Below are 26,010 nucleotides of genomic sequence, written 5' to 3' on the forward strand. Positions count from 1 at the left end.
ATGTCCGCAGGGCCCCAGAGCGAAGAGCAGCCGCTACACCACAGGAGCTGGGGGAAACAGAGACGCCCCAATTATTCCCTGCCTGATTCTGGGGGCAAGGAGAACCCAGGTAAAAGTTCTCACTTCTTCCAACTCAGCCGGCCAGCCCAGAAATCTTGTCAATTTCAGCCCCCAGCCCAAAGTGAACTTTTTAACGGCTGGGGTGGGACGGTGTTAAATCAGGGCTTTAATTTTATGACTCCACTTGTCCAAGAAACTGTTCTAAGTATTTCCTGGGCCAGCTAAGACAGAAATCAACCTGTCGATTGTTCTGACTGTTCCGTACCTGGCAGGGTGTTATTTAGGGTCGCAGGGGAGTGTGACATGATAAGGGTTTTCATCTCTATGGAGAGGTCCTTGGAGCACTCCGCTGCTGCCTCTCTCTCTTTCCACAAGTAGAATATTTGTATTCCAACTTGCTGACTGTTTGTATTGCGGTTGCACAGGGCCCACGCACTTCGCAGCCCAATAAAGTACAGTCGTGCACTAGCTGAGGAAACGTGTCTGTCTTGCATGAAGGTGTTTAATGCAGAGTCTCCAGAGAACGCCCAAACACACTTGTAGAACCGGAGTTTTCTAAACGAAGGGGCTGTACAAGGGGATGTGCGCAGGAGACACAAAGGCATGGGAGTTTTCCTGTATGCAATGTAGTTGCAGCTATGCTGACCCCGGGTATTAGAAAGACATGCTGAGTGAGGTCATATCTTTTATTGGACCAACTTCTGTTGGCGAGACAAGCTTTCCAGCCGCACAGATCTTCAGGGCTGGGAAGGGTCCTAAGCGTGTCACAGCATAATGCCAGGTGGAAGGGTTGCAGTAGTTAGCACATAGTGGAAGGGCCCATTCAAGTTGAAGTGACCCGTTAACACCTCTGCAGTCACAGGACAAAAAGAGGGGGTGAGCGGGTTACAGATCCTTGTAATAAGCCATAAATCCAGCATCTCTGCTCAGGCCATGAGTTTTAGTGTCTAGCAGAGTAATGAATTTAAGCTCCCAGGCTTGTCTTTTGAAAGTGTTGTGCAGGTTTCCTTTGAGGATAAGGACTGAAAGGTCAGCGATAGAATCACAGAATCGTAGGACTGGAAGGGACCTCGAGAGGTCATCTAGTCCAGTCCCCTGAATTCATGGCAGGACTAAGTATTATCTAGAATAGACCATCCCTGACAGGTGTTTGTCTAACCTGCTCTTAAAAATCTCCAATAACAGAGATTCCACAACCTCCCTAGGCAATTTATTCCAGTGCTTAACCACCCTGACAGTTAGGAACCTAAACTGCCCTTGCTGCAGTTTAAGCCCATTGCTTCTTGTCCTAGCCTCAGATGTTAAGGAGAACAATTTTTCCTCCCTCCTCCTTGTAACCTTTTATGTACTTAAAAACTGTTACCATGTCCCCCCTCAGTCTTCTCTTCTCCAGACTAAACAAACCCAATGTTTTCAATCTTCCCTCCTAGGTCACGTTTTCTAGACCTTGAATCATTTTTGTTGCTCTTCTCTGGCCTGTTGTGGAAAAAGTCACCCACGCATCATTTCGATCAGAGACTCAAGCTTGAGGCCCGTTTATTGCAATACATACCAATGCGTTGGGGGTAGCAGTTAGAAACCACTCCCCCGATTTGGAGTACACTTTGCCTTTTTAAAGCCGAAAACCGCAAACATATTACACGTTACACGTCATTGATAGGAATAGGAGAGTTAGGGTCTTTCCGCTCTTCCCGGCACTCTATTGCAATCTTCCCAGAACAGGGTGCAAATTGAGTGGAGGGCTTCTTGGCAGTTTCCGATACTGTCATTACTTTGCATCATTTGGGGTGCCTGTTACTCAAATGTTCCAGGCAGGGTACAGTGACACAATGGGGTTTTATGCCATTGGGGGGACATAGATACACAAAAAGATAAGAAGAGGCGTAATTAATCATTTTAACTAGTTACTTAATGCTTATTGCTTCACACAAGCGGTTATTATATTTCACCAGCCATAAACACACACACTATTATTGCAGTCGCCGGGACTTTCCATCCTCCCTTTTCCCCAGACCCCCTCCCTCCTCTGGTCATAACCCTGACTGTCATTGTCAGAGAACACAATACTTAGTTTGGTTCAGGCTTGCGGCTTGTAAGGTGAGTTCATGTTGATTTCATGGTCGGTGCAAATGGGGGGGTCACACAGGTCCATTTTCCCCACAATCTCCCTCCTCTGATGCCAAGAAGGCACCACCAAGATCTGTTTTTGCGGGGTGCATAGCGCAATAATTGTTGCTGGACACGGCTGAGAATTGTGAACTGGCCAGCTCGGGAGTGCCGAGGTTGGTGCCGGCCTGTTTAAGGGAGTTGATGCTAGGGGTACTGACACTGAATGGGCTTACAACCTTTGTCCCATCTTTCAGTGCGTACTGAACTTTCTTGAGTCCAGCCTTGTTATTCGGTCAGGCATACCAGGTGGGTTATTTTTTTTTAATGTTTTGGTGAATTACTTAATTTTACATGCAGTCTTTCTACGGACCTGGCAGGATTTGGTATGCGGGAGCCCACATTCTTTCGACCGGCCTGTATGCTTGGAAGGAGCACTGCGATTGTTCACACTTTTACGTGTGCCTTTATGGCCACAGATTAGATGCTACTTTCGAGATGTCTGCAAGGGCAGTGGGCCAGGCCTGGTGTTCGAGATTACTTTGAATGGTCATTAACTAGTTGTTTAGGAAATGTTGAACTTTTGGACATGCCAAGTTCCACTGCAATGCCTTTGCAGCACCGGTGATATTTAATACCATTTCTGTTAGCAACCTTTGGGTTATTGAACTAAGGGCGGAAATGACATGCAATTTACCAACTTCAGCCGGAACCTGAAGTAACTGTGCGTTGGTAATACGATTACAACATGGTACAGGCTAAATTGGAGGCTACTAATTGGCTAAGATTTAAAGAGAAAAAAAATTACTTTTCCCTTCTCCCCTCCCCACCCTAAGTTCGTTAAGGAGGAGAAGCTGAGGAATATTAAAAGTTTCATCTTCAGGTAGTTTTGGCTAGCTTCCGCAAGCTATTCTTCGACATTTCGTAGTCTTAGTTCACTTAGCTGTCCGGCAATGAGGCTGCAAGGGAGGGGTTACCAGCACAATCACCTTGCTTGGTTGGAGGCTTTATTATGTCCCCAGGTGAAGAGGTTGTTTTCTTAGCAAAATCCAGTGGGTTTGTCAGCGGACAAAGGAGAGGTTACCAGCTGTTTACCTTGTCCTTCACTCCTGCTGTCCAGAAGGAGCAACAACGCCAGAAGGAAAGATAGACCAATCATCAGTTGGAGAGCCATTACAGTGAGACGCATGGGCAGGTAATCAATTCTTAGCACTTTGCAGCAGTATTAATTAACAGGACTTGATAAGGGTCTTTCAGCACGGGGCCAGGGCGTTTTCTCACTGATGGACACAGTCTTTTGGTTTTAGCGAGTGGCAGGGCTGCTGTATATAAAAAGACCCAACACATTTTGTTAGTACCTGGCAACAATTAAGCATTGTGTATTTATTAAATAAATGTCCATTTGACCTAGGGCCAGCAGGGCTCTGCTGGTAGTTACATCAGGCGATCCTGTTAGAAATTTATGAGGGCTGAGTTCGGTCTTTTGATTGGGAGTGGTCTTTTGAAAGCATTAAGTTACCTTAAGGATTAAATGCTAAATACCAAAATTAAACAACACTAGTTTATTTTGTTTGGCAAAAGTAGTTTTTGGCTTTACGATTTTAAAACAACACCAATTCTAAACTTATAAAACTGTCGGAGAAAAACTGAGTTCTCACTGTTTTTGTTTAGGTGCAGCAAGTCAGAGGCTTTATTATTAACTCTCACATGTGCAGAGGAGAGAGCAAGTAGGTCTCTCTCTGGTAACTAATTACAGCAAGCATTTATACCTTTTATTACAGAAATAATGAGGGACAGCTGCATTTTGTTTATACATAGGCCATCTTGATATCTCATTTCCTTACTTGTTTTGACTCTTGCCTACATACAATTAGTTTCTATACCTTATTTACACAAGGTCTTCTACACCTTATCTATACTGAGGTCACAATGACTTCTTACACAGCTCTTTCTCACCCGTCTCACACAATCCTCACACAATCCTCGCTTCTACAAATCTCGCGTTATCAGGGTCACAGCTAGCTTGACTCTTGCTAACAAAGACTGTCTCTTGCTAACGAAGCCTGACTCTTGCTAACAACCATCATGCATTGCAGTTCCCTTCTGTCAGTTCTTTTCTCTGCTTCCACAACCCCCCCCTTTTGTACTTCTAGTACAACAAACATTCTCAAATCTCTATTTGCATCAAGTCCTGGACTTCAGATTCTAAATTAGATTCTTCAACCTTAGGGGTTTTGATTGGATGCAATGATAATGCATGATTAGCATGAACATGAAAGGTATTACTATTATTACGTCTTTTACAACAACAATAACATAATCCTAAACTAACTAATAACAATACAAGCAATAACATTCCCATAGCAATACTATAATGGGGTTGTTGTACAGCCTTTGTCATAAAGCACAATACATCATATTTAGTACATAAGGTAGCTACTCTATAAGCAGTGTGAAAGACATACTTTTCTACTTGATATACATTTTGAAGCATGTGAATTTGCCCTTGTACCTCAGAGATTTTCTGAATCTCAGGTAACAATGAAAGCAAATTTTGAAATCTATCAGATAGTAAGCTAGTCCAATTAAAGGGTATCTGGAACCTAAGGGCTACTTGAAAAACTCTATCTGCAGGCCAGTAAATGATATGATTGCCTGCAGTGGTAGTGAGATTAAAATGTATGTCTTGTGATATGGTGTCATTAACATACATACAGCTATCATTAGCTTGGAAGAGTAAGTGTCCTGTCAGGGTAGTTCCTTGTCCCCTACCCTCCCAGCAAACGTAGTCATAGACAGTGACAACTTCTCCTGGCTTCAGTTTACGTGTACACTGAAGCTGTGGGGGTTCTAATGGCCAGAATGTCCACAGGTTACCTAACCCCATCCAAATGTCAGGTGTAATCCTAGGAGCACTAACTAAGAATCGATTGGGCATACCAGGTGGTCTAATTTCCCAGATGTCTCGATGAATTACCCAATCCCATATGCATCCTCCCCATGGACCTGGCAGGATACGGTATGTAGGAGCCCACACCCCCTGTACCGGTCCATATGCTTGGAAGGAGCACTGAGAACGTCCACACTTCCACCCAGAAAGTTTCCAAGTATGTCTCCATGGCCACAGGTCAGATGGCACTCCTGACGTGTCTGTAAGGGCAGTGGGCCAAGCCTGGTGCTCTAGATCATTCCGAATGGCCATTAGCTGGTCATTCAAGAAATCCTGAATCTCTGAGCATGCTAGATCCCACTGCAATGCCTTCCCAGCCTCAGTGATATTCAATACCATCTCTGTCAGTAACTTCTGGGTCATAAAACTAAGGGCGGAGATAACATGTAACTCACCAACTCCAGCCTGTACCTGGGTTAGTTGTGCTCCAGAAACAAGGCCTATGGCCTTCTCTAGTTGGCCCAATTTCTCATCATTGGAATGTGTAGTACTGTTTGTATCTGGATAAGTTACAGTGGTGGTGGCAAGGGTCAAGGGACTAGTGGCAGGTGTAGTCTTTGTAGTGGCAAGGCGTTTTTGATATTCATCATCTGAAAGCCAATTAGGGAGGGCAGTGCATCCTGAAGGTATCTGTCCATAAGCACAAAGCCCTGATCCTGGAAAGAATCCACCCCACCACTGGACCCCACATTCTCAGGAACGTTCCCCACAGTTCCCTCCTTGCCAATAAACAATACTTCGTTTCTTCCACCAGGGCCAGTTCTTAATGTCTTTTGTAGTTAGAAAGTTCTGGACTTTGGTGGTTTCAGCAGAGCGAGTGTTTCTTCTTTTCTTCTTCAAAAACAGTTGTGATTCACCACAGTGCAGGGGAGAGGTTACTAGCACTTCACCCTGTACTGGTGTGGTTCCTGTAAAAGAATTCAAAGGCACAGTAGATCTGTCAGTGGACAAGGGAGAGGTTACTAGCTCTTCACCTTGTCCTCTTTCCCTGCTGTCCAGGAGGCACAGCAGAGTTAGCAGGAGAAATAGGCTGATCAGCAGCTGGAGAATCCTCTCCAGGCGGAGGGGTCTTTTTGCACTGCGAAGCATGGGTCCAGGTGGGCAGTCCTTGGCACTTCACAGCAGTGTTGGTAGTTAACAGGACTTGGAAAGGACCTTTCCAGCGTGGAGCCAAGGCAGTCTTTCGCTGATGGACCTTTATGTAGACCCAGTCTCCTGGTTCCAGCGAGTGGCAGGGCTGCACAGGATCCTTGGGTAGTGCTTCTTTCACCTGTGTATAGAAAGACTTAACACATTTCATTAGTGCCTGACAATACTTAAGCATTGTGTCATCCATTAAATGAATGTCCATCTGAGCTAGGGTCAGTGGGGGCGCAGTTGGTAGTCTCATCGGGCGCCCTGTCAGAATCTCATGAGGGCTGAGTCCAGTCTTTCGATTGGGAGTGGCCCTCATACTCATTAGTGCCAGAGGAAGGGCATCTGGCCACTTCAAGTTTGTTTCAGCACAAATCTTGGCCAGTTTATTTTTCAGAATTCCATTCTGGCGTTCCACTGTCCCAGCAGACTGCGGATGGTGGGGACAGTGAAGGTTGTGTTGAGTCTGCAAAGCTGCACATAACTCTTTTACAATCTGTCCAGTAAAATGAGTTCCACGGTCACTGTTGATACTCACAGGGATGCCAAATCGTGGTACAAAATCTTTAAGCAGAAGTTTCACAACAGTCCTGGCATCTGCTTTCCTGCAGGGAAAAGCTTCAACCCAATTTGAAAATACATCCACCAAAACCAATACATATTCATAGCCACAACATTTAGACAGTTGAATAAAATCAATCTGAATATTTACAAAAGGTCCCCAAGGGGGAGGGGGAGCTGCCTGCCTAACTTTAACAGCTTTACCAATGTTATGCTGCTGACAAATCACACATTGTTGACAGTAGTGATGTGCAATGACTGGGAACCCGAACGCACACCAATCTCGGTTAACCGCAGCAACCATCCCCCCTTTGCTCACGTGAGCCATTCCGTGGTATACACGAGCAAGATAGGGCATTAGCATCTTCGGTGCAACCAGGCGACCAGCTGGGGCACGCCAAAGATGGTCAGGGTGTAGAATACAGCCATTAGCACTCCAAAAACGTTTCTCAGCTGCCGGTGCAGCTTCCTGGATCTTGGCCAGATCCTCAAGGGAGGCTAGTGGAGGCTGTTCAATCAAAGCACAAGTATATTCAGCCTGAGGTGCAGAAAGGGCCGCTGCTTTGGCTGCAGAGTCTGCCAAAGCATTTCCACGGGTAACTTCATCATGAGGGGTCTGGTGAGCTGTACATTTCACGACAGCTATAGCTTTGGGCACTAAAAGAGCATCTAAAAGAGCAGAGACATACAGACTGTTCTTAATAGGAGAACCAGTGGATGTAAGAAAACCTCTATACTTCCAGAGCAACCCATAATCATGTACCACTCCAAAAGCATAACGAGAGTCTGTATAGATTGTAACTGCTTGATCCTGAGCGAGAATGCAGGCTCGAGTTAAAGCCACAAGTTCGGCCACTTGAGCAGAAAACACAGAAGGAAGGAAAGCACTTTCAATAACAGCATGTGCAGAACACACAGCATAACCAGCAACCAATTTGCCCTTAGAATCTCGCAAGCACGAACCATCTACAAAGTAAATAAGATCAGGATTTTGCAAAGGCACATCTAGTAAATCTCTTGGACGAGAGAGAACCGATGTCACAGACACACAGTCATGTGGGTCTCCGTCTTTGGGCCCAGGCAACAAGGAGGCAGGATTTAGAACAGGGCAACGAGCCAAAGTAATATGAGATGAAGACAACAAGACAAGCTCATATTTTGTAAGACGAGAAGTGGATAGATGCTGTGTCTTAGATTTTAACAAGAGAGCAGCCACAGCATGAGGGACAGCAACAATCAAAGGAGATCCTAAGACAATAGATTCAGATACCTGAACAGCAAGAGCTGCTGCAGCTACAGCATGCAGGCAAGGGGGAAATCCAGCTGCCACAGCGTCTAGGGCAGTACTGTAATAAGCAATGGGACGGTGTTTGTCTCCGTGCCTTTGCGTTAATACAGCCAAAGCAAACACATTACGCTCATGACAGAAAAGAGTGAAGGGTTTAGCATAATCAGGAAGTCTCAGGGCTGGTGCACTGGACAGACTTTGCTTGATAGCAACAAAAGCTTGTTCAGCCTCTGGAGACCAAGGAAGAGGCTCAGGGGTACCTGACTTAGTCAGATCCTGTAAGGGTTTAATCATTGTTGCATAGCCTAAAATCCATTGTCTACAGTACCCAGTCATGCCAAGAAAAGTACGCATTTGAGAAATAGTTCCAGGCCTCTTAAAGGAACCTGGAGTGCATGTGCCACACTTCTAGTAAGATAACGGGTACTTTCCTCAGAGGGATTAGAATCAGGGGAGCTACTGGGAGGCTCAGAATCACCTCTTTGTGGTGAAGAGGAGGCTTCTCTCCCAGGGGAAGAGAGAACAATGTATGCAGCTGATACATGCGGTGGTGAAACTGGCACTGCCGGGTGAGATTCGTTAGCAGACCCAGGCTGTGTAGGGGGAGGAGGCAGCACGGGCTGCTGCTGCTGCTGAATGTTACTGAAGAAATCTAAAATATCCTCAGCAGTTTCCTCCTCACTGTCAGACCTAACTAATTGGGGATAAAGGGGAGCAGAAGGAATTGCTTGAACGGGATTAGGATACACAGGAGCAGAAGGAATCGCTCTAGGGGGTAAACAGCTGGATGCCTTGCATTTAAGCTGTAAATGTTGCACTTGAGCTTTTAACTTTTCCTGGGAGTCCTTTAGACTCTGCACTCGAGACTCGTGGAGTCTTTGTTGCTTCCTCCCACCAACAGACAAATTGCTCCCACTGTGTATCAGAGGCTTTTGGTGAAGCCAGAGTTTCTTTAAGGTATTTAAGTTTGTCTAAATCAAAGGTACCTTCTAGTGGACATTGTTTAGATGGATTAGCACGCGTGTAAAGATTCCAATTATCTAAATACCTGCAGGTTTTCGGGCCATAATGTACGTACATGAAATAAGCTGGGGTACCCTTAGGGGGTGAAAGGGAAGACTTAGACTGTCCCCCACCCATTTTCCAATCACACACTCAAAGGGGGAAGGATGCCCTGTCCGCGCTAGCGGCTCATAAACTAAGGATCTCTCCCTACAGGGTATTCACACAGGAGTGACTAACGAGGATAGCCATGACCCCCTACACCTCCCTTCAGCAAAGAGCGTCGGCTAATCTCAGAGAGAAAGCGCCGCTTACTCTGTTGCATCCAGTGAGATGGTCAGACTGTCAGTGGCTCACACGGAGAGGAAAAGGGGAGGGAAGATGGGTGCACACACTCCTAGACCCAGGTAGCCTCCTCGCCGGACGATGCCAGGCCGAGTCAACCTACATGGGTCGGATCTCCTAAAAGATCCTCTAGTTACCGGGCTTGCGTTAGAGTAGTTCTGGTCACGAGCCAAAAGACTTCGCAGAGTACTCTGGGCGTCTTCCGGTAACACTCAATTCACACTGTGTACACACACACACACACACACACACACACACACACCCCAACATACCAAGGCCTTATACCAGGTACTACTCCTGAGTACCTCCAGGTACTATTCCCAAGTACCTTGATGCATCACTTGAGGCGGTAAAAACCCCTCTTGAGGCAGTAACAACTCCTCAATACAGGTGCAAACCCTATGCACCTAGCATATGCTTACAGGGGGCGGCAAACAATTCCCCTATTACGCCGCTCAGCATCTGACCTTGCTGCACAGTCAATAAGTTCGGATGGCGTGAGCCCAACAGGGGCAGACGGCCCCACGGACAGTCCTCCTCCGACACCCCAATAGAGATTTCAAAAGGTCTCTTACCTCTATTGTGGCGCCATGGGGTTCGAAGGGGAACGATCCGTAGCAGCTGCCGTTGCCTCAGTGGGCGTTGCCATCCCGGACGAGCCCCCAAATTGTCGGAGAAAAACTGAGTTCTCACTGTTTTTGTTTAGGTGCAGCAAGTCAGAGGCTTTATTATTAACTCTCACATGTGCAGAGGAGAGAGCAAGTAGGTCTCTCTCTGGTAACTAATTACAGCAAGCATTTATACCTTTTATTACAGAAATAATGAGGGACAGCTGCATTTTGTTTATACATAGGCCATCTTGATATCTCATTTCCTTACTTGTTTTGACTCTTGCCTACATACAATTAGTTTCTATACCTTATTTACACAAGGTCTTCTACACCTTATCTATACTGAGGTCACAATGACTTCTTACACAGCTCTTTCTCACCCGTCTCACACAATCCTCACACAATCCTCGCTTCTACAAATCTCGCGTTATCAGGGTCACAGCTAGCTTGACTCTTGCTAACAAAGACTGTCTCTTGCTAACGAAGCCTGACTCTTGCTAACAACCATCATGCATTGCAGTTCCCTTCTGTCAGTTCTTTTCTCTGCTTCCACAACCCAAAGATTGTACAAACCAGGAGTGGGGTTTTTTTTTAAGCAAATTTGACTAACTTGTTTATAGTCAAATGATTTTACTTAAATAACCTCTTGTCTGGATTATTTACAGACATTCCCAAAGGAATGGCTGCAAAGAAACAAAGAATTTTCTTTTTATAACACCTTCTTTTAACATTTGTACATAGTTTTACTGTTTAGTTTCCTTCAGTAACTACAGAGTTAACTTTTTACTTTCTTTTTTTTTTTAACTTCCTCAAACTGTGGTTGCCTGCTTGTCTGGGCCCGATTCTTTTTTCTTGCTGGTTCACTTGTTTTTTCATGGGCACAGGCATTGTTTTACTACCAATTTAGCAAGGAGGGTGGGCTTTTTTGGCTAACCCCCCTTTTATTTATTTAATCTATTAGCTAAATTAAGAAGGTGATTAATTTCTTCCTTGGTCTATTTTGAGAGAGGGTACTATGGCACTTTGGGAAGGGGTTTTGCTGGGTCTGGGTGAATTTCAGCCGGCCGGGCAGACCCAATGTACCCAACCGGGTTGGCACGATCAGCCCACAATAAGAGGGGGGGGGGCTAGCCAGCAGTTCCTGTTGCAAAGAGGAAGGGCTGGGGTCGGTCTCCCCCTCTAGAATATCCTTTTGCAAAACTGCCAGGACCCCATTGTAAGCGGGATCAGGCACATCCAGATACACACCATTTGGGGTACAGCAGATGGTACAATTCCGTGGGAGACCAAGGTCCACGCACAGACTCCAAGGTCTCCTGACCCAAAGCGCCAATGCCCGTGAAATGGTGCAAGGGGAGCATTTTCTCAATACAGGGAGGCTGTCTTAGGGGTACGTGTAAGGACTTTTGATACTTAAGGCGCTTAATATTTCTTGCCCTTGGGCCTGTGGGGGCTGGACAGCAGCTCCCTGCCCAGTTCTGTCTGGGGGGAATTGCAGGCGAGGGTTATTTTTAGTATTCTTATTCCAAATTTTTATAAACTTGCAAGTTGAGGGACCATCATTTGAATGTATGTGGCAGGAGTGCCCTTTTGCGGCACGGGGCCCTGTTTGGAATTAGAGGCTCCCATTGTAAACACCTCCTTCACTTAGCTATGTCCCTCTAGGATGAGTTGGGTACAACCCGCCTCCTTTCTTTAACTGCTATATTACAATAAACGAGAAACACATTAGACAGGTTACACATAACACGCAACTAGCGCCATAAGCCCAGACCTCCTTTTCGGCGAGGCCTCTTCCAAGCCCAGGTCTCCTTTATTACCAGGCGAGGCCACTTTCCTCAGTGCATTCACACCAGCGGGGAGGGTTTATAAGGGCGGTCCTCGCACACCCCTCTTCCGGCACAGAGCACCGGCCCGTCTTTAAGAGAATGGGGTAGGATACTTTATCGCCTCCGGTACGGCGGGCGATTTCCAGGGACTCCCCTTTTCTCTCCGAGCAAGGGGAGGGAGCCCACGGCTCCAAGCGGAAAATTAGGGAAGGAACTCGGTCGCAGGCCAACCAAACCAGAGGGGCTAGGAAAGGCACAGTCCCCGCACACCCCTTCCCCAGCAGAGAGCACCGGCCTACCTTCAAGAGAACGGGATAGGTTACCCTACTGCCTAGGAGTTCGTGGGCGGTTTCCCGGGGCCTCTTCGCTTTCTGAGCGAGGCGGGGGCCTAAGGCATCAAGAGGGAAACAAGGGCAGGGCAACCCACGACCCACACACACATGACACACCTAATCCGGGATAACATCACGGCACTCTCCCCCACCGGCCTAATGCCGGTGGGACTTTTGCCAACCCTCACGGCCACACCAGGGCCCTTCCCTCCGGGGTCTACAGTGGCCGTCCTTCGCCCTTCAGGGGGACCAGTGCCCAAAGTTGAAAACACTTAGCGGACAGACAAAACCCAGACAAGGTACCAAACTGATACACACAAAACGAACAGGCGTCAGGCAAATGAGTTTAGCAACAAAGGTTCGGATTACAGCGCACCCTCACCTAAACCCAGAGCCTACGGGCAGCTTCCCACCGAAGCCGAAATAGAGACAATGGTCTCTTACCTGGTGCCTGTGGTCGGTGTGGAAGTGTTCCGCAGTCCTCCGGTCCGGTGGGACGTCGAGTGATCCCGGACGAGCCCCCAAATTGTTGTGGAAAAAGTCACCCACGCATCATTTTGATCAGAGACTCAAACCTGAGGCCCGTTTATTGCAATACATACCAATGCGTTGGGGGTAGCAGTTAGAAACCACTCCCCCGATTTGGAGTACACTTTGCCTTTTTAAAGCCGAAAACCGCAAACATATTACACGTCATTGATAGGAATAGGAGAGTTAGGGTCTTTCTGCTCTTCCCGGCACTCTATTGCAATCTTCCCAGAACAGGGTGCAAATTGAGTGGAGGGCTTCTTGGCAGTTTCCGATACTGTCATTACTTTGCATCATTTGGGGTGCCTGTTACTCAAATGTTCCAGGCAGGGTACAGTGACACAATGGGGTTTTATGCCATTGCGGGGGACATAGATACACAAAAAGATAAGAAGAGGCGTAATTAATCATTTTAACTAGTTACTTAATGCTTATTGCTTCACACAAGCGGTTATTATATTTCACCAGCCATAAACACACACACTATTATTGCAGTCGCCGGGACTTTCCATCCTCCCTTTTCCCCAGACCCCCTCCCTCCTCTGGTCATAACCCTGACTGTCATTGTCAGAGAACACAATACTTAGTTTGGTTCAGGCTTGCGGCCTGTAAGGCGAGTTCATGTTGATTTAATGGTCGGTGCAAATGGGGATCAGCCAGGCCCATTTTCCTACAGGCCTTTGTGAAGAGTGTTCACCCACAGGTGATAGATCGAGTGTTTTTGTCTTTTATCCTTTTCCTGAGTGAGTTCATTTGAGAGCATAGTGATCGGGGACTGAGCAGAGACAGTGGGTTTATGGTTTATTACAACAATTTGTAACCCACTAACCCCCCCTCTCTTTTTGTCCTGTGACTGCAGGGGCGTTAACAGGCCACTTCACCTTGAATGGGCTCTCACAACACGTGTTAACTTTTTATGCTAAAAAATCCTTCCACCTTGCGTTCAGCTGTGATGCTGGGAGCTCCTTTCCCAGACCTGCGGAAGAGCTCTGTGGCGCTCCAAAGCTGGTATCTCTCCCCAGCAGAAGTTGGTCCAATAACAGATATTCCCTCCCTCGCCTTGTCTCTGGGAGTTTTCCTGGAATGCAGCAGCGGTTGTTTGTTTTCTTGTCCTCAGGGGACGCCTACTCTGTGATCCCAGGGAGCGACTGCAGCTCGTGTGGTCGCACCTGAGCAGGGGCGGTGAGTTATATGGGCCACTGGAGCCTCCACCAATGTTTGGGGCCGGGTCTCTCCCCGGGCCCTGCCTGCCTCCCCCGGCCCCCGGAGCATCCCTGTCTCAAGTGGGCGGCTGCCCCCTGCAGCTCCGGGCTGCGCTCCGCTCTGCTGGCTTCTGGCATCTACTGCCGCCGCAGGGTCCTAGTGCCCCCCATCACTAGTGCCAGGGCAGGCTGACCCTGCCCCTGCCCTTCCTCCTCGGACCCTTCCCTTTTCCGACAAGACCCTCCATCAGCACAGGGCCCCCCCTCCGCCCGCAGTCACCGCTCCTGCCCCACGCTGGGCAAGGGGCAGTCCCATCCCCCACCCCAGTGAGGGGCAGCAGCAGGGGAGGAGGCACACATGTGATGGCAGCCGCACCCCGGCACCCACCACAGGGGAGGCGAGGGGGCTGCCTGGACCTGAGATGGGCCCTAGGAGCACGTGCAGTGACAGTGGTGCGAGGTGAGTGTGCTGCAGGGAGGGAGAGGAGGGCCCCTCCCCCAGAACTCGCTGCTGCCGGTGGGGAGATGTAACAGTGCGCCGACTCACCGGTGTGGCCCCTGCTGGTCATCCAGGGAATTAGCTCGCCAGCCTCCGGAGCGCCCTCTGCAGGCCGGTGTCTCAGCTTGCCGCTGGTCCCGGTGTCCCTCCTGGACCTCGGTGCCCCTTCCCTCGGGGTTCTGCCCCCTGCAGTCTCGCTGGGTCTCCCCTCCCCGGGGAACCCCCAACCCCCTATCCCCACCTTGCCTCAGTCTTTGGCTACTGCCAGTCCCCGTCTAGCCCCCGCTCACTGGGGCAGACTGCAGTGTAATTGCCACTCATCATCAGCAAGGAGGGTTTGGACCTGCTGCCTCCGCCTACCCTGGGCTACACCTTTGCAACCCAGTACCATTCCTGGCCTTTAGCAAGGCCTGCAGCCTGGGGGTTTCCAGGCCAGAGCTCCCCAGCTCCTCTGGCCTTTCCCCAGCCCTGCTCCAGTCTAGGTACCCTGCTCAGCTCCCAGCAGCCAGGCCCATCCCTCTCAACCTCTAGAGAGAGACTCTCTTAGCTCCAGCCGAACAGCCCCTTTATAGGGCCAGCTGCGGCCTGATTGGGCGTGGCCCCAGCTGAGGCTACGCCCCCAATCAGCCTAGGTTTTTCTCTCAGCCCCAGCCCTCCCCAAGGCTGCTTTTACCCCTCCGGGCAGGAGCGGGGTGACCACCCCGCTACAGGAGAGAGTTGGGGGGAGTCCTTCTCTCTGGCCCCAGCCCCGGGGCAGCCTGCTTGCTGCACCCCAAAGTTTGAACTCCTCATCCCCAGTCCCACCCCAGAGCCTGCACCCCCAGCCAGAGTCCTCACCCGCCCCCCAACCCCACCCCTATGCCCCAGCCCTGAGCCCCTCCAACACTCCAAACCCCTCATCCCCAGCCAGAGCCCTCATCCCCCCACACCCTATCCCTCTGCCCCAGCCGGGAGCCCCCTCCTGCATCGTGAACCCCTCATCCCTGACCCCACCCCACAGCCCTCACCCCACACCCCAACCCTCTTTCTGAACCCCTCCCACACCCCAAACTCCTCATCACAAGCCCCACCCCCGAGCCCTCGCATTTTTACATGATTTTAAAAATATCTATCGGCTTACAAGGCGGGGGTGGGGGTGGGACTTGGACCTGTTCTGGGCACCACCAAAAATTATACAAAGCTGCTGCCCCAGCACCTGGGCTAGTTTGAATCTAGCCAACTCCGAGCAGAGAAGCGGCTGCAGCACGGGCTGGCCAGGCGAGGAATTACCCAGGGTTCTGGATGGGTTTGTACGGCCTGTGCTCACCTGGGACCCAGGGCAGACGTACCTTAGACATTTAGCAGCATCACCGCTGCAGCCAGGTGCCTCATGCTGGAGCGAACGATGCTCTGTGCTTGTCGAGGCAGGTACAGCCGAGGATCTGAGCCTCACAGCAGTCCCGGGAGCCGGGGTAGTGCTGTTCTCCCTCCACGTTACCGGTTAGGAAACAGAGGCACAGGGAGCGAGTTATCCAAGGCTACAGAGAAGAGTTTGGCAAAGCTGGGAGGAGAGGCCGAGCCTCCTCGCCGGCAGCCCCGTGCCTGCCCCACACCTCACCCAGCCCCTCTAAGCACTGCGCTGCCGTCTGTGAACACACGGGCCGTGCCCCGGGGGTGGGGTAGGGTGAGTAACTGTCTGCACTGAAGTGTTAAAGATGAAGAGAGACCCAACAGGAAAACACTTGGCCATCAAGTCCAGTCAAGTCAATTGCTGAAACCGAGAACCATCCGCAGCCAGGAGAAGGGGCTCAGACTCCTCGGGGTGGGGGCTGGGGACTCAGTGCCAAGCCCCAAACTTTACCCGTGATGAAGCGTGCAAGTGATGTTGGTACACGCTACGGCCTTTGCTATGGACCCGTCCACGTGGAGCTGGGCAGTGCGATTGCCAGCTGGCATAGACATACCTGCACTAGGTCTGCTTCAGCCAGCCTCTAAAAATAGCAGCCTGTTCCCAGCAGCTCAGACAGGCTGCCCCGAGTACAATCCCGCCCGACCCCGGGGTATGTATTCGGGCAGCCAGCCCGAGCTGCTGCCCCTGCCAGCACAGGCGCACGGCTATGTCTAAGGTGTACCCGGGCGCATCTACACCATCTGGGACTCACCTCCCAGCTCCAACGTACCCTGTGCGAGGCTTCATTCCTTAACGTTTCCCTTTGTGGCTGCCCCCTGGGTGATGTAGCCCTTCTCCCGCGTGGAATCGGCAGCAACCAGGGCCGGGTTCAGTGTCTAGGGGGTTCCTCTTCACAATACGAAGCAGAACCAGCTCGAGCCCTGCTAAGGAATCCGGGAAAACTAAATGCAATCCTGGGCACCTCTACGAGGCAAGACTTCCCCTCTCGCAAGTTAGTGTGTAACCCACACACCTCCTGGGTGTGGTGTTCTGTCCCAAGACCACTTAGAGACAGTTAAATGAGTCTGCTTGACAGCCTTAGCTAACAGCCAGGTGGCTTTTAGCTCATGCGTAGAGGCTCATGCACTAAGCTCCAGAGGTCCCAGGTTCAATCCCACCCACTGACGACCCGGGTCTGTCGATGTTACAAGTGCACTACTAGAGAGAGCTTTTATTAACAGGGAAAGGGAACTGAGCATTAATTTGGGACAACGCCGCACGTGCATTCCATGTGACCGTAAGCAAACACCCACCCCACAGTCCCGTGCCTCAGTTTCCCACCCTTGCGGTGGGAAAGTCCGATGCACAAATGTCCCTTGAACACGCCGCTCCCCTCTCCCTCCGCTGCACCCCGGTCACAGCTGGTTGTCCTGCTTGAAGACCCAGAGGTGCGTTCACATGGCTCCGCCTCCCGCCCCTGAAAAAGGGAGATAGAGCAAAGCCATTCCTGCTCTCACCTCCTCTGCAACTGACTGACGGCTGCTGCTCTTACCTCTGCTGCTGCGTGCTGCTGCCGCCTCTGTTCTCTCTCCCTCCTGGTGCTGCTCGCTGCCTCTTCAGCGACGCCACATTCCGCGGCTCCTCCACCCAGCCCAGCGCTTCGGATTTTGCTGGGCAGTGGGGAACGTCTGTGCTACGGCCTCTTAGTCGTCTCTCACTCCAGCACCGTCCCTGTACCAGGCGGACAGCTCGGCCCCTAGATCTGCCCATCAGTGATATCAGCTCCAGGAATCACTGAAGAGTAACAAGGACCCTCCATTGAGTCTAGTCAGCGCTGTCTTTATGTCATAAATATAAAGGGAAGGGTAAGAACCTTTATGTATGCAGTAATATAAAATCCCTCTTGGCCAGGGGTACAGAATCACTTACCTGTAAGGGGTTAATCAGTTCAATTAACCTGGTTGGCACCCGACCAGAAGGACCAATGGGGAAAGAAGATACTTTCAAATCTGCGGGGGGGGGGGAGGGCTTTGTTTGCTCTCTTTGTGTGTGTGTGTTCCCTCTTGAGACAGAGAGAGGACCAGGGCAGGAAAAACATCTCCTTAAAAGATCCTGAATGATACATATAAAATTACAGAATTCGTAAGTAATAGCAAGGATATGGGTTAGATTATCTTTTTTTTTAGCTTGTGAATTTTCCCTGTGGCAAGAGGGAGGTTTATTCCTGTTTTGTAACTTTAAAATTGAGCCTAGAGGGGGATCCTCTGTGTTTTAAGTCTTTTTATTACCCTGTAAAATTACCTTTTTTTACAGATTTTACAGAGGTGCTTCTTTTATTTTATTTTTTATAATAAAGTTCTTCTTTTAAGAACCTGATTGGTTTTTAGTGTCCTAAAAACCCAAGGGTCTGGTCTGTGCTCTCCTTGGTTACCTATTATTCTCAAGCCTCCCCAGGAAATGGGGTGAAGGGACTTGGGGGGATATTTTGGGGAAACAGGAACTCCAAGTGGTCCTTCTTCTGAATCTTTGTGTAAATCACTTGGTGGTGGCAGCAATACAGTCCAAGGACAAGGAAGAATTTGTGCCTTGGGGAAGTTTTTAACCTAAGCTGCTAGGAATAAGCTTAGGGGGTCTTTCATGCGGGTCCCCACATCTGTACCCTAGAGTTCAGAGTGGGGAGGGAACCCTGACACTTTAAATGCTGGCAAGGAAAGAATCAGAGGGTATCTAAGACTCTGCAGACAGCTTCCGCCCTGTCAGATAGGAATACTTGTCTCTGCCCCCTTCCTATCCTCAGTGGGATTTCGCACCTCTACCCCTGGCTCAACAAGTGAGGTTCAGTTTAGAGTCACCCTCTCAAGCAGGGCAGGCTAAGCACAGTTCAGCTGCCCTTTACTCATACAGTAAGGACAACAACATGCCATCACCCCTGCCTACATATAATCCCAGCTATACACTCAAAGTGATGGGGTCTAAATTAGCGGTTACCACTCCAGAAAGAGATCTCGGAGTCATTGTGGATAGTTCTCTGAAAACGTCCACTCCATGTGCAGCGGCAGTCAAAAAAGCAAACAGAATGCTGCGAACCATTAGGAAAGAGATAGATAATACGATAGAACATATCATGTTGCCTCTATATAAATCCATGGTACGCCCACATCTTGAATACTGCGTGCAGATGTGGTCGCCCCATCTCAAAAAAGATATATTAGAATTGGAAAAAGTACAGAAAAGGGCAACAAAAATGATTAGGGGCTTGGAACAGCTTCCATATGAGGAGAGATTAAAAAGACCGGGACTGTTCAGGTTGGCAAAGAGATGACTAAGGGGCGATATAATAGAGGTCTATAAAATCATGACGGGTGTGGAGAAAGTGAATCAGGAAGTGTTATTTACTCCTTTTCATAACACAAGAACCAGGGTTCACCAAATGAAATTAATAGGCAGCAGGTTTTAAAACAAACATAAGGAAGTATTTCTTCACACAACAAGTATTTCTTCACACACAGGGGATTGGTCCTGCTTTAAGCACTGGGTTGGACTAGATAACCTCCTGAGGTCCCTTCCAACCCTGATATTCTATGATTCTATGAACGCACAGTCAACCTGTGGAACTCCTTGCCAGGGTCTGTTGTGAAGGGCAAAACTATAAAGAGGTTCAAAAAAGAATTAGGTAAGTTCCTGGAGGATAGTCCATCAATGGCTATTAGTCAGGATGGGCAGGGATGCAAAACCATGCTCTGAAATGTCCCTAGCCTCTGAGTGCCAGAAGCTGGGGGTGGACGATGGGATGGAGCATGCGATAATTGCCCTGTTCTGTTCATTCACTCTGAAGCACCTGGCACTGGCCACTGTTGAAAAACAGGACCCTGGGTTAGATGGACCATTGGTCTGACCCAGTGTGGCCATTTTTAAGTTGTTATTCAAAGCGAATTGTAATCCAAAACCAACCAAAACAGATCACTTTGGCAAAGCAGGTTGCCTGCTGAACACTTAGGCAGAGTGGGCGTGTCTATGCAAATACGGTCTGCTCCTGAAGTCTTTTCCCCCAGTGCACCACTAGATCACAGAATCATAGAACCACAGGGTCAGAAGGGACCGCCAGGGTCATCTAGTCTAACCCCCTTGAATGGGGATGAAGCCAAACAGAAGCACAGATGTCAGGGGAGAGCTCATTCAGACCTGCTGATTTTAGGAAAAATTGTCAGAGCAGCCACGAGCAAGAGTGGGTGGCCGCACATTGAGGCCACCAAAAATGTTGTGAGAGCCGCTGCACTAAATGGCTTAGATTGTGGTCTAGGGGAATAGCCACGTTGATTCCTGTGTTGCTCAAAGTGGCTCAGCCATCCCTGAGTATTTCTGCTGTCCTAGAGGACCCCAGTGAATGGTGCTGTTCCCTCTCTTGGTTCCAGATTTGCCTCTCTTGTCATGATGGGAGACAGAGAGAGAGAGAGTAAAAGAACCAAGTGTTGTGGGACCAAAGGCATCCCTGGTCCCAGACTCTTGGCTTCAGGGCTGTTCCCACAGCGATGAATTCTGAGCAGGCTCCTAGCGGAAGATGACGGCTTTATGGTAAAGCGCCGGGCTAGGATTGGGAAGATCTGCGATCAACTGCAAGCTCAGACTCACATGTCCCATGGGATCTTCTCACTGAGTCTCTCTGAGCCACAGTTCCCTGTCTGTAAAATACAGATAATTCCACTCTTCTGGCCTTGTGTCTTGAGATTGGAAATTCCCCAGTGCGGGAACTCTCTCTTGCTGTGTGTGTATGTACAGCACCTAGCACATAGAAGCTGAGGTCTTGCATGGGGCCTCAGGGTGAAAAATAAGATTGCTCTAGCATCCCTGTAGAAAGGGCCAGAAAGCTGTAGTCTTCAGGGGAAGACAATGGCCTGGACAGGTGTGCCTCCACCTTCCCACCGCTTCCCACCATCTCCCAGGTGTTTTGTGGCTCTTCCTCTGTCTCTTGCACAGACTGGAGCTTGGTATGAATAAGTCACTTACTGATTCGCCACGGTCTGTACTGGCTGTGGACTGAGTGTATTATTTTTCCAGACGTGGATGGTGAAGATGGAGTGTCTCAGACCAGTCTTTGTCCTGCTGCTGGCTGGGATCTTCATGAAAGGCCCTCAGGTATGTCTAAAACATGCAGCAGTTAAACAGTTAACAATGTCGTCATCATTAGGGTTCAGCATTAACACTCCATTGAGATGAACAGGGTGTAGGGCTAATTCTATGGGCTAGATCCCCAGCTGCAATAAGTCAGCCTAACTCCATTGACTTCTGTGGCTCATTGACACCTGCTGAGGATCTGACCCTTTATCTTTGCACACCCCGGGAGGCAGGGAAGAGCTGTATCCCCATTGTACAGATGGAGACCTGAGGCCCAGACAGACTAAGGGACTTGACCAAGGTCCCACAGGGAGTCTGTGGCAGAGTAGGTAGCATCCCAGGCTACCACCCTAACCACTGGATCACCCTTCCCCTCATGCTCCCTTGCCCCAACACTTTACCTCCGTCACTTGGCTATTGCTGTCCCTGTAGCCTGGCTAAGACCTGCTCCACCATCTGTTGCCAGCGCCTGTCACCATGTTCTCCTGCTGCCCTCAGGTCCAATGTTTCTCCCTCCGCAAGAGAGACCTCTTCTCCGTCAGAGAGTCATCCCTGGACATGGCCCTCAGCTCCTTTGATGACCAGTACAAGGACTGCGCCAGCATGATGGAGGCCGAGCTGGGGGAGCTGAACCGCACCGAGTTGGCCAACAACCGAAACTACGCCGAGACCTGGCTGGAGGCAGCCTCCAGCTGGAAAGAGATGAAGGACAGGAGCTACATGCCGCGGGACTTCAAGCCCGAGTACGCCATCGCCATCTTGGCCTACACCAGCCAAGGCCCTCTGCACAAGCAGCCCCTTCACCAGGAGTTCAACGCAGCCGTGAGAGAGGCAGGCCGCACCCGGGACTTTTACCTCAACAACTTCAACTTCAAGACCCTGCACTTCCTCCTGACCAGAGCTCTTCACGTCCTGAAGGCCTCCGAGCCCACGAAGTGCCACCAGGTGTACCGCGGAGTCCGGGGCATCCGCTTCAAAACCGAGAGTCGCAAGCCCGTCCGGTTTGGCCACTTCACGTCCACGTCCCTGAAGAATGAGAGCGCCCTGAATTTCGGGCAGGACACGTTCTTCTCCATAAAGACCTGCTACGGGGTCAACATCAAGAACTTCTCCTTCTTCCCTGGCGAGGACGAAGTGCTGATCCCCCCCTTCGAGAAATTCAAGGTCACCAACTTCACCAGGGCTCAGGACAGAACCTTGATCCAGCTCCTGTCCCTGGACAGCTACAGCAACCACAACTGCGAGTATGTGAAAGGTAATGTCCATCCACGGGGATAGCAGCCTCCCGCTCCCTGTGGCCTCTTGGGGATCCTGGTCTGAGCTTCCACCGGCCTGGAGGCCATTAAGAACTGGGGGGATGGTTTGGCTCAATTATACGCTCCAAACTCACTCAGCCATCAGAGCTGTTTGAAGCTGGGGTTTCAGTCTGTGGAAGGAGAGTCAGAGACAAGGGTCTGCGGGTGGAAACAGGGCCAGATCTCCAGCCAGTGTGAACTGGCTGCAAGGCGGCACCAACTGAGCCACTGGTCCAGGCCAGCTCCGGTTCTGTGGTCGCGGTTGGGCCTCAAGTGGGACCAGGATGAAGCTGACTCCATTTTGCTTAGCACCAAACTGGAGCAGGAGAGCGAAGGCCGCCTAGGTGATGCCTATAAGTGGGGAGTGCGATCAGAGTCAATCTCCTGACAGGCCCCCTTCCCATATTCCATCCCAGCCATCAGCTGGCGCCTGCTGGGAGGAGGTGAGGGCAGCCGCCTCTGAGATAAGCTGGTTATGAGTGGTCAGTCCAATGCAAGACGATGGTCCTATCCCAGAGCCCGCAGGCTCCCGCCTGGAGCTGAGGGCGGGGATGGACAGTCTTGTAGGCAAGGCACTGAACTAGGACTCTGAAGGCTTGAGCTCACATCCCGACCCCGCTGCGGATGCCCTGTACAACCTTGGGCGAGTGAGTTCATCTCTCTGAACAACTCCCCGCCTGTAATGGGGGATACGAGCAATTCCTTTCTCCCTCTCCTAGGCTATTGAAAGGCTGAGCTTTTTGGGCCAGGGACGGCGTCTGAGCCCCACCCAGCACAATAGGGCCCTGATCTTGGTTGGGGGCTTTTAGGTTCTACCACAATACAAATAATAGCATGCCTGGTGGACGAGAAATTCACTGACCCCCATGGCCTGATGGTTCCTGAGCTTGTATCTCCCGCAGAGCTCCAGGAGAATGGTGCAGTTGTGGCCCAGAGCAAGGGATGGAAACGCTTTCTTCTTCCACGTGACCCTCCCTGCATTGTCCCTCCGTGCCACCCCCAGTGAAGTCTCAAAAGAGGCAGCTCAGTGTGGGAGAATTCAATCCAAACAGCTTCCCCAGGGGAAGGAGCCCTGCTGCCCAGCAGATTGGCCACCTGACCTGGCCTAGAGAAGGAGGTGAAAGTGACATGCTGGGTTGTTTTTGTTTTAATGTTGTTGGTTTCTTTGGCAGAGAAAAGATGCAAGACCCGGAGATGCATTTTCAGCTCCGGTAAGAACATTAATGGCAATCTGATGCTTCTAGAGGGCAGCACAGAGCTCACATTCCCCCTGCTTCCCCCCAGCCCCTTCCCCCACTCTAATTCTTTCTTATTCTCTGTCTTGGCATCTGCAGGAATGAGCAGTTTCTCCTCTGGAGTAGAGTGCCTGTACCTCCTCAGTGGAGTTCTTCTGGTGGCAAGCGCTTTGGGAACACCCGACTTCCTTTGACATCCTACTCAGCATGCTCGCTCTCTCCCAGAGCTGTCATTAAAACTCGGTAGAAATTTCTTCGAGGAAAAAGGACATGAAGAAAGAAACCCTGGATCCCATCTGCTGGTGTCTCAGGCCCGAGGAGACCATTGTGATCATCTGCCCTGACCTCCTGCATCTCGCAGGCCCTAGAACTGCCCGGGATTAATTCCTGTTTGAACCAGAGCAGATCTTTGAGGAAAAACCTCCCATCTTGACTGAAACGGGGCAAGTGATGGAGATACACCTGATCCTTGCTAAATTGTTCAATTACCCTCAGTGTTAAAAATTTCCACTTAGTCTGTAGTCCCAATTTGTCTACCTTCAACGCCCAGCCATCGAGTCTTGTTCGACCTTTGCCTGCTAGTTTTAAGAGCCCGCTCTAATCCAGTTTCTGTTCCCCGTTATAAGTGCTGATAGAATGCAATCATGTCACTCCAGAACCGTCTCCTCATTACAAGACTGAGCTCATTGAGTTCCTGGGGCAGCCTTGCATTGGTCCCCCGAGAAAGTTCTGTCTCCTGCATGGAGGAGCTTTCCCCCTGCTGTCGAGAGTCCCATTGTGCCACTTATTACTGTTTAATTTATCAATTTGTTCCAAAAACTCCTCTATTGACACCTCCATCTGGGACAGTTCCTTGGATTTGTCACCTAAAAGAATGGCTCAGGTTTGGGAATCTCCCTTCCACCCTCAGCGTGAAGACCGATGCAAAGAATTCATTTAATTTCTCTGCAATGGCCTTATGGTCCTTGAGCACCTCGATCGTCCAGTGGCCCCCTGGTTTTTTAGCCTGCTTCTGATTTACCTAAAAAAAATAGCTATTACTTTTTCAGTCTTTGGCTAGCTATTCTTCAAATTCTTTTTTGGCCTTCCTAATTATATTTGTACACTATCTTTGCCAGAGTTTATGCTCCTTTCTATTTTCCTCAACAGGATTTAACTTCCGCTTTTTAAAGGATGTCTTTTTGCCGCTCACTGCTTCTTTTACTTGGTTGTTTAGCCAGGGTGGCACTTCTTTGGTTCTCTCACTATGTTTTTTAATTTGGGGGTATACATTTAAGTTGAGCCTCCATTATGGTGTCTTTAAAAAGTTTCCATGCAGCTTGCAGGGATTTCACTTTTGGCCCTGCACCTTTTAATTTCTGTTTAACTAACTTCCTCATTTTTGTATAGTTCCCCTTTGTGAAATTAAATGCTACTGTGTTTGGGCTGCTGTGGTGTTTTCCCCACCACAGGGATGTTAAATTTAAGTATATTATGGTCACTATTACCAAGTGGTCCAGCTATAGTCACTTCTTGGACCAGATCCTGTGCTCCACTTAGGACTAAATCAAGAATTGTCTCTTCTCTGGTGGGTTCCAGGACTAGCTGCTCCAAGAAGCCGTCATTTAAGGCGTCAAGAAACTTTATCTCTGTATCCTGTCCTGAGGTGACATGTACCCAGTCAATTTAGGGATAGTTGAAATCCCCGATTTTTATTGAGTTTTTTATTTTTATAGGCTCTCCAATCTCCCTGAGCATTTTACAGTCACTATCACCATGCTGGTCAGATGGTTGGTAGTATACCCCCACTGCTCTATTCTTATTATTCAAGCATGGAATTACTATCCATAGAGATTCTATGGCACAGTTTGGTTCATTTAAGTTTTTTACTTCATTTGGTTCTATGCTTTCTTTCCCATATAGTGCCACTCCCCCACCAGCACGACCTGTTCTGTCCTGATAGATTTTGTACCCTGGTATTACTGCGTCCCATTGATTATCTTCATTCCACCAAGTTTCTGTGATGCCTATTACACTTCTACCTCGATATAACGCTGTCCTCGGGAGCCAAAAAATCTTAGCACGTTATAGGTGAAACCGCGTTATATCAAACTTGCTTTGATCCACCAGAGTGTGCAGCCCTGCCCCCCTGGAGCACTGCTTTACCGCGTTATATCCGAATTCGGGTTATATCGGGTCACGTTATATCAGGGTAGAGGTGTATATCAATATCAATATATTTAATATGAGGCACTCTAGTTCGCCCATATTATTTAGACGTCCAGGCCTGAGAGAGACACGGGAGACCCAGATCCAAAATCTCTTTTCTACCTGATTTGGAGCAGGGATTTAAACACTGATCTCCTACATCTCACGCGAGTGCCTTGAGCACCAGGCAAATGGCGATTTTGGATGGGGCTCTCAGTCTCTCTGGCTGGAGCTGTTCCACTTTGTGCAATGAACTTTATCTTTTATTTTTGTTTCTTACATAACCAACTCTGATCTCTACTCCTGCTACTTATAATCACTTCAAATCGATCTTTCTGTAGTTAATAAATTTGTTTTATACTTTA

General features: G+C 49.4%; 1 protein-coding gene across 1 annotated transcript; it reads left to right on the forward strand.

Annotated features, from left to right (window-relative positions):
- On the forward strand, nt 1-26,010 carry LOC128830180 (erythroblast NAD(P)(+)--arginine ADP-ribosyltransferase-like). The gene is given in 6 exon segments (XM_054015958.1): nt 1-90; nt 92-109; nt 20,872-20,949; nt 21,427-22,183; nt 23,396-23,434; nt 23,558-26,010. Coding segments are annotated over 6 exon segments (1,077 nt in total). The 3' UTR covers nt 23,653-26,010.

Source organism: Malaclemys terrapin, chromosome 1 (genome assembly GCF_027887155.1).
Source record: "Malaclemys terrapin pileata isolate rMalTer1 chromosome 1, rMalTer1.hap1, whole genome shotgun sequence".
Classification (NCBI taxonomy): Eukaryota; Metazoa; Chordata; order Testudines; family Emydidae; genus Malaclemys; species Malaclemys terrapin.